The sequence below is a fragment of the Asterias amurensis genome, chromosome 4 (assembly GCF_032118995.1).
Source record: "Asterias amurensis chromosome 4, ASM3211899v1".
Classification (NCBI taxonomy): domain Eukaryota; kingdom Metazoa; phylum Echinodermata; class Asteroidea; order Forcipulatida; family Asteriidae; genus Asterias; species Asterias amurensis.
In genome coordinates this window covers 2459424-2468831 of record NC_092651.1, presented here as the reverse complement: position 1 = coordinate 2468831, position 9408 = coordinate 2459424, and the positions used below count along the sequence as shown (strand labels likewise).

Here is a 9408-nt window from a genome sequence, read left to right as displayed (position 1 = left end):
GCCTAAATTCAATTAATAATAAATCGATAAACACTTGGTCAAATTGGTTGAAATTGGTGTCTTTGGAAAGGAAATTGCACAAGCTTTCCAAATCTGCCACTACTTTCTCTGTATAAAAAATATCTAATGGCAAAAGTTTGGATGGTGTTTGTACTTTTTAACAAGACAACAAATATAAGTAAGTAACCATTCTAATTGTATAACTTGATTTGTTTTACTTCAGAAAAGATTTGAGCTTCTTCAAGATCTATAAAGTAACTTAAATAATTCCTAAACATTTTTAAATGAAGGAAATATCTCTAAGCTCAGAGCAGTTCATACAAGACAGTCAAAGTGTATGAGGGAGAAAGAAAATGAAATAAATCTTCACTTGACAGAAATAATAATAGAGTAGGAATCATCTCCAGATTTATTGACAATGTCAAAAGTTGAATATACTTTGCTTTAGAGATAGAGTAGCATTAATCCAAGCAACTTTTCATGAGCAATAATCCACTGCAACGTCTTAATATACAGATCAAACTTACTCAAACAAACTAAAACTAAACTACTTTTCTCGAATGCATTAGCAACAGCGTTAACCAGTCTTGACTATCAAGTAAAATGTTCTCCCAATATGGGTCAAAAAGCAAACTCATACAGTATTTGTCTTTAAAGGAACCAGTTGCCTTGGACCAGTCGAGTTGGTCTAAAAAAACAGAGAAGGTTTTTAAACGTTTGTTATAAAATGCATACATGTATATGGTTGGAAATATGTTTTAAAAGTAAAATACCATGATCCACACAAATATGCCTCGAAATTGTGTGGTTTTCCTTTTACCTCTTTGACTAACACGGTCAGCCATCTATGAGAGTCAAATTTTTGAGGCAAATTTGTGTGGATCATTGTATTTTACTACCAACTCGTCTGATCCAAGGCAACGTGTTCCTTTAACATAAAAGCAAATCCAGGTAGTTGGAAGTTTCAGCAATAAAACTACTTCTAACAACTACAGTCTTGATTATACAATGAAACTAAAGTTAACTCCTCTGTTATAGGTAAATACCAAACTCCTATAATTGATGTGTAAAGTGTTTGTATTTATATGACTTGATCATAATGTACACTGGTTCCTTAAAGGCACTGGACACATTTGGTAAAATGTCAAAGACCAGTATTCTCACTTGGTGTATCCCAACATATGCATAAAACAAATATGTCATAACTTGGGCTCGGTTGGTCACCGAAACTGCAAGAAAATGATAAAAGAAAGAAAAAAACACTTGTTGCACCAATTTGTGTACTTCCAGATAGGTTATAAAAGGCTTCAGACCTGAAGTACTTCATTATTGTATTGAGAAATTACCTCTTTCTCAAAAACTATTTTCTTTCAGAGGGTGCAGTTTCTCACAATTTGTTGAAGTATCAACAGCTCACCATTGCTCATTACCAAGTGAGTTTTTTATGCGAACAATTATTTTTAGTAATTACCAATAGTGTCCAGTACATAAAAACATATAAACAAAGATCAAACTTAATTTGAAACATTGACTATACAATCTTGGTTATCCAGTAAAATTTACTCCCAATAAAGGTCAAGCAGCAAAAAGTTAAAAATATCTTTAAATCACTTTACACATGTTCCTTAACATCAAACCAAATTCAGATAATTTAAAAAAATCAGTCCAAAAATTGTATACAAAGAAAATATACTTAACTCCCTTCAGTGGTTAATACCAAACAAGTGTTTATATTTATATGACTTGATCGTATTGTACACATGTTTCTTAACATCAAATAACAATTAATTGAAAGAACCATTTATAATAACAAGTTCAATTGACAATAGGAATACAACAATCTACATATACCATTAAGAAGTTATGTCATCGGAAACTCAATGGTGTTTGTTGATTCAAATATTTCTAGATCTACTTTTTCCACATCATGATCAGACTATTAATTGTGTCTACAAGAGCAAACCTACTTCACAGTTGCCATGTATTCTAAGAACTCCAAACTCAAAAATGACCCCGACTTAGATTCAATTAGACATGACCCATGCTTTGATCAATCTGACCCACATTCAGGGTCATCCAGGAGTATTTATAGTGCTTAGTATAAAGCCATCTAGCTTACCAGGGAAGTTGGAGGAACTCTATATTTACTCATCCTGACTCTAGATCCAATTAGACCTGACCCATGTTTGGATCAATCTGACCCACATTCAGGGTCATCCAGGAGTATTCAGAGTGCTTAGTATAAAGCCATCTAGCTTACCAGGGAAGTTAGAGGAACTCTATATTTACTCATCCTGACTCTAGATCCAATTAGACCTGACCCATGTTTGGATCAATCTGACCCACATTCAGGGTCATCCAGGAGTATTAAGAGTGCTTAGTATAAAGCCATCTAGCTTACCAGGGAAGTTGGAGGAACTCTATATTTACTCATCCTGACTCTAGATCCAATTAGACCTGACCCATGTTTGGATCAATCTGACCCACATTCAGGGTCATCCAGGAGTATTTAGAGTGCTTAGTATAAAGCCATCTAGCTTACCAGGCAAGTTGGGGGAACTCCATATTTACTCATTCTCAGATTGTAGTATCAGTAAGTTGGTCAACAACTACATACAAGTAGGATTTCAAACTTTGTATATCAGAGCTACAATCAAGTTAAGTTTGATGAACTAAACATATCTGTCCAGTCATAAATTAGCCGAGAGCCGACAAGCAACAGGTTAGAAACAATGTAATATGTGTTTTCAGTTGATGTCTGTTGCAAAGTCTTTTTGGTAATTGTTTCAAAATTGGTATCAGAGTTGACCTTTCAATGTTCCTCATTATTTTTGGCTGATCTGCAATTTGTTTGCTTACTATATTCAACAACTAATACTACATACATATTACATTAGAATACAATACACTTAGGCCATAGAGCATCATAAGAACATAAACAATAAACAAAGTAAACCAATGTTCCTTTACAAGTCACCCATGATGTTTATAAAATAAATTCTGCTCAACTAACACAGCATGTTATATTTCTGATTACAAATCAATGAAGTAGACTTGTCTACCGTCACAATTGTATGATCCCTGTGTGGAACATTTTGTTGGCATTTTTAAAACATAAAAACGAAATCATATAAAATCCTGAAGTTCAGATTGGTTAAACAGTACAATACAGAAAGATAAAGGGTAACAAGCTAAAACAGTTGTTCTTTTACAAATCAACGTTGATAGTATGAAAACAAATTCTAAACTAACAGAGATTTTATTTTCTGATTACAAGTCATTAAAGTATACATGGTCAATCGTGAATAGACAGGAACAACAATAAAGGGACCACTCTTCTACCGTTACATTAACACTTTTTCAGAGTAGTTGTAAATCTTTTCAGAACCTCAAACAACCCATAAATGTTGGACTGGACATGCAGGCTTATACTGAAAAGAGTTGAATTACTCTCCAATTTCATAAAAAACAGGAGGGCAAAGGCTGGTAACATTTCTCATGGAAGAATCTGAGAGTGATTTAGGAAAAGAATAAACCGTAACAACATCAAATGGACCAAATCAAATTATTTCCAGTGAGAGCCTGCATGTCCATTCACATGTCCAAATATTTGTAAGTGTTTGAAGAAGAGTTTATTAAACATAAAGAGTTCACTTCATGATTTGAAATAAAACAATTGTGTGGATGTCTTACTGATATTATTGATCAATTAAACTAATTGTGAGTTTCCAATTTAAACTGATAAGATTATTATTTGATTGAAGAATGAATAACACACATCTTTTTGAATTCTTGATTGATTTTTATTTAGCTGTATGGACACTCTGTGGTCATTACATGTCAATGTACATGTTGTACTTGTAGAATTTATTTTTCTTACCAGTATCATCATAATCGGATAACATTACACCTTGTTATAAATCTTCACTGATTTCCAGTCAGCCACTGCAAGCTGCTGACCATCTGATGTCAATGAGATTCCACCTGGGTCGTACAGACCCTGAACAATACAGCTGAGAAATCTACCCCGAGTGTCATACTGATGAATATGACCAGTGTTGTAATCCCCATTGTCCACTGCAATGTAGATAGTTGAGCTGTCACAGCATACACCTCTGCAGTATGTAACTTGTCGACTATTGATATTGGGATTGATGCTGAACAGTGTAGTACCAGTAAGTCCAACAATGTCTACTTGTTGTCTCTCCCCACTGACTAAAATTCTGTCCTTGCTGTCAATGGCCAAGTAGTAAGGTTCAGTCTGAACTGAAACAGTGTCAATGAGTGAACCATCACTGGATCTGTGTTTAGTTATAACTGACCTCATCACATCCCCGACCATGATTGTATCCTTTAAGATTGCTACACTGCGGAGGTGTACTGATGTCTTGCCCACTTCACTATGAGGCACTGTATGGAATTCAAACATCTTGTTGCCTTTCCTATTGTACATCTTGACAGAGTTGGTCTCATCTACAATCACTAACTGATTCTTGAATGCAGCAACAGCCAATGGACCTGAAAAACAAATGAATAAATGGATAGGACTCAATACAATGATAATTAGTTCGCAAATTACTTTCAATCTGTTTAATTTTATGATTGTGAAAAATGCAAAAGATATGTTTGCTTTATTAAAATTTGTCCTATATTAGAAAAGTCTGTATTACTTTGCTAATAACTCACAAAGCACCTACGTGCAACTTTGAAATACAGTAGGACAATAAACAGTAATCTGTTCATACTAGCAAGGTGACTACTATCAAGAGAACTTTGGTTTTGAAGTTTTTTCTTATTTTCAGTTTTTACTTAAAAATTGCATTAATTGTTGTTATTTATTCATTCATTTAGAAATAGAAACTTCTTTATTGATGGTGTTGAATAGAAGAATGTAAATATTCAGAATGACAGTAGATAGAGTGGATTTAGGGATCATGTAGAAAGTTTGTATAACAACAGCACTAGAGCCTGCAAGGTCATTTTATCAATCTCAATTATGATCTGACTTAAAATAAAATAAATTAACCAAGGCAACACCTGGAGGAGTGAACAAATTTCCTGAGATATTACAATTGTTTGAATACTAAATATAAAAAAAAACATTTAAAACCTATGTGGGGGACAAATGCCAGCATGACAATAACCAAAGGGGCCTTGCAACCAAACAGGTCCCTCACTGCAGTTTTTAATGATTGCTCTGAGTTGATAAGTTTGATTAAACTTTCTCAGATTTGACTGCAGTTTTGGAAGAGTAATGACTTAATTTCATGAAATACTGTTTGACTGACAACTACTCAACTGCAGTTTTTAAAACTGTTTGAACTGAGAGTTATAGCATTAATACACCTCTAACTAAAGACTTAAATTGTAAAGGACTTACCTTGTGGTAGGTCGATAGTTTTCTTCTGGTGTCCCGTAGTGTCGTAGATTACAACTCCTCTATTCTCGTAGTCTGCCACTGCCACCTCATCCCCAGGAATAGCGGCGTCAATATCCCTAGCCCAACCGATTCCTTCATCATACTTCAAAGAAAGCTCCCACCTTGGCTCCTTTGTAATCAGATTACCCAGGGAGATGTCACAAACCCCTGGAGTGAATCTCAGATGGGAAAGGGTCGGATCTAACTTGGGTTGATTTTTATCTCTAAGTTCCTTCAAGTCCTTACTGATAGTTGAATAGACTGCAAGGAAGTCAGGAGCTAATGAACTCTTGCTAACATCTTTGGCGATCTGCAATGATTGCTGTATTTGCTGCAAGTGTACACTCACTGCTTGCTCAAATTCCTCCAATTTCCGGTTATGATCTTTAAGGGTGGTTTGTATTTCATCCATGATGCGACTCTCTTGAGCTGTTACCTCAGCCCTGATCTCATCAGCTCTGTTTTTCAAGTCTGCCATGGTTCTCATAGCTGCAATGTTTAGATTGTCTTTCATCGTTGAGGCAGTTGCTTGAGATTGTTCCAGCTTCTTCATGGTTTCCTTAAGGGGAGTAAAGAGTTGAGCCAATGACTGTTTGTATGTGGATGAGGCTTGGTTGCAGTCAATATACTCATGTTGTGGTTTACAGTGATCTATGACAGTACAAGCTTGGCAAATCATCACATCACATGTTGAACAGTAGAACCACATCACTTCACCTTCATGAGTTTGGCATTCTGGACGGCGTTTTGGTTTTCTGTCTTTGCTTGCAATCTTCCCATCACTTATGTCTTTCAAAGTGATTACTGTGTGGCTTTTCTGGTGCACTTTGTAGCAGTTTGCACAAAAGATCGCCGGGCAGTCAAAACAGAAATGAGTTGCCTCATTTTTGTCCTTACATAGTTTACAAACCCACTGGTTGTCTTCAGATAAGCTGACCAGCTTCAGTTGATCTGCAAGACCAGTTATGTTGAAGTTAGTCTTGAGAGCTTGAACATCTTTCTGATGAAGTTGTGTCTTTTTTCGACACAGAGGACAAATAAGCATCGTAGCATCTTTGAAGTTGGTAGACTGGTAATTCTGCAAACAGATTTTACAGAAGCTGTGTAGACAGTCAAGTATTTTAGGGTCCTTGTATGGATCAAAACAAATACCACACTCCAGATGATTCTGGACAATTTTCTCAATAGCTGAAACCTTTAGCGGGTTTGAAGAAGCCATTTTATCTGAAAAAGGTAGAAAGGAGCAAAAAAATACTTTTAAATAAGATTAAGCATTCAGCTGACCAAGACCATTTCAGTACACGTCTTTAAACTTATAGATGATAACGGCATCAAAACAAATAACACACTTGTACTCAGCAGTTTGAATTTCTAAAAAAACAGTACTTCACCATTCACCAATTTGTGATAAGCAGTGTATACACCAATTAAGGCGCACAAGTGCTGGGCAGCGCGCGCCACTGCTTTGGTGTACTTGTGCCTAATTTTGTGCACAAAGACACGAGAAAATCGTTTCCCTTTTCTCTAATATGGAAATTTAATGTCTTCTTCGACAATATTTGCGATTTCTACATTCTTGATACTTTTGTTTAAAATTAAGCACAGAGGAAAATACTGATCTTCTGACCAAATCTCATTTTAGTGACTTTTTTTTACAGTTTCCGCGTCTTTTCCCCTTAAATAACCTAAGACATGCACCGTTTTCAAGATGATTCGGTTTCTATTTAGTTGCAAATATTTGTGGTCAGTGATCTACAATGGTATATCATGGTGTCCTGTTAAGGAAATTGTGATAGTCGTTGAGGAAAACATTTAATTTCCATAAAGAGTGAAAAGAAACATGATTTCATCTTGTCTTTGTACACAAAACTAGGCTCATGTACACCTTGGCAACTGCTCGCCCGGTGCGCCCCTGAATTGGTGTTTACTCAGTGCTTTCCCCGGAGTGATGCAGAAACAAATTACAAGCAACCTACTCAGGTTGGATTCAAACCCATGACCCACAGCATCCTAGAGCTGATAACTAAACTACTAGCCCACTGAGCATCCCAGCACAGAGTGATGAGAATCCTGTAATTAATGCCTAATTAAATGCTGATCACACATCATACATACCCAATACTTTTTTCTTAAATTAACTTTAAATGAATGTTGAGACTTGTATAGAAAAAAACCGATATTGAGTTATTGTGTACAAAAAACCCTTGCAAAGTCTTGACTAACAATGTATCATATTCTATTACAAAGTTAAACACTTATGGAAGTGTGTACATACTGCACAATACAAATTACATGTAGGTGTAGGCCTATCTCAAGCTAAGAGACTTGAACAAAATTATTCATTTGTAATCTGTACTCACCTCAACTCTCCTTAGTAAATATGTCTGAAGTACTGTCCAAATTGAATAAACACAAAATGAAGTCAAGTTTTCTTGCTGAATTTTGAACAATTTTTTGCAGCAGCATGTAACACCAGAGCTTGTCCCTCCCAAAATGGCGCTGGAAATGAAGCGTTTACTTCCTCCTAGAGTCATGCAGCAGGTTCATGTACATGTACGTCACACACCCTTAAGTTAGCTGACTTTGCAGCTACCACAGGGCACAGCATACAGAGAAACCACTGACCCTAGTAGTGAATAGTGAACTTGAATATATGTATAGCTACTATTGTTGTCTGTATGTACTGCAAGTGTACAGGAAGCTCCATGTACCATTGGTGTCTGTCTGTGTAGGTGTATTGTATGGTGACTATTGAACTTTATATCAACTTTCAGTTTGCAAGTTATCATTGTTACCTGTCTGTGTTGCTCTTAAACTGTACTGAAATCCTACACACAGAGTTATGTAGTAATCATAAATATATGGTAATTTGCTTAAAGACTCTAGACATGTTTGGTAATTGTCAAAGACCATCATTCTCAATTGGTGTATCCCAACATAAACTAACAATTCTGTGAAACTTTGGGCTCAGCTTTTCATCAAAGTTGCAAAATAATTATGTCAAAAAAGCGTTCCTGGATGCACAAATTTATGTGCTTTTCAGATGCCTGAAAAAAGGCTTCAGGCCTGAAGTCTTACTCAGATTCAAATATTTTAATGGAAAAATTAACTCTTTTTTAAAAACTATTTTACTTCAGAAGGAGTTTTTCTCACAATGTTTTAACACTATACATTTTATCTTCATTTTATCTCCATAGACATTAATACCTCCATGGCTTGGTACAAAGTAAGTTTACACTAAAATATATTCTGGGTAAATACCAAACATGTTCATATCAGTGCCTTTAAACAGTATAGACCGGCAGCCCAGAGCACTTTGGTTAAAGGAACGAGGTACCAATATTTGAAAATGAGATAATTAAATTTAACGAGATTTAAAACATATTTATTTTCAATTTTTAGTACATGTTTCAAGCATAAATGCTGCAAAATATATACTGCAAATTGAAATTAAAGGCAGTGGACACTATTGGTAATTACTCAAAATAATTATTGGCATAAAACCTTTCTTGGTGACGAGTAATTGGGAGAGGTTGATGGTATAAAACACTGTGAGAAACAGCTCCCTCTGAAGTGCCATAGTTTTCGAGAAAGAAGTAATTTTCCACAAAGTTGATTTCGAGACCTCAGGTTTAGAACTTGAGGTCTCGAAATCAACAATCTAAATGCACACAACTTCGTGTGACAAGGGTGTTTTTTTCTTTCAATGTTATCTCGTAACTTCGATGACCGATTGAGCTCAAATTTTCACAGGTTTGTTATTTTATGTATATGTTGAGATACACCAAATGTGAAGGCTAGTCTTTGACAATTACTAATAGTGTCCACTGTCTTTAAAAATGCTCTAGTTAAAAAACTGTAAGGAGCGCGGAGAAGCGTGAGCCATCGCGCTCCTTTAAAATGAAGGCCTGAAATTCTATTGCGGATGTGACAGCAGTGTACTGTTTGGGCATCTATGGAAAGCTCATGTCACTGCACGTTTATCCAAT

General features: G+C 35.6%; 1 protein-coding gene across 1 annotated transcript; it reads right to left on the bottom strand.

The window, feature by feature from the left end:
• Positions 1-408: 408 nt before the first annotated feature.
• Positions 409-8739, bottom strand: LOC139936071 (E3 ubiquitin-protein ligase TRIM56-like). The gene is made up of 3 exons (XM_071930796.1): positions 7780-8739; positions 5381-6643; positions 409-4518 (listed from the first exon to the last, which is right to left on the bottom strand). The coding sequence occupies exons 2-3, from the start codon at positions 6636-6638 to the stop codon at positions 3905-3907; spliced, it is 1872 nt and encodes a 623-aa protein (XP_071786897.1). The 5' UTR covers positions 6639-6643; positions 7780-8739; the 3' UTR covers positions 409-3904.
• Between the last annotated feature and the right edge of the window lie 669 nt (positions 8740-9408).

Coding starts and splice junctions, on each gene's coding strand:
- LOC139936071 (XM_071930796.1), bottom strand. CDS start 6,638: ATGGCTTCTTCAAACCCGCTAAAGGTTTCAGCTATTGAGAAAATTGTC. Junction 4,519..5,380: donor AACTATCGACCTACCACAAG/GTAAGTCCTTTA, acceptor TTTGTTTTTCAG/GTCCATTGGCTGTTGCTGCA.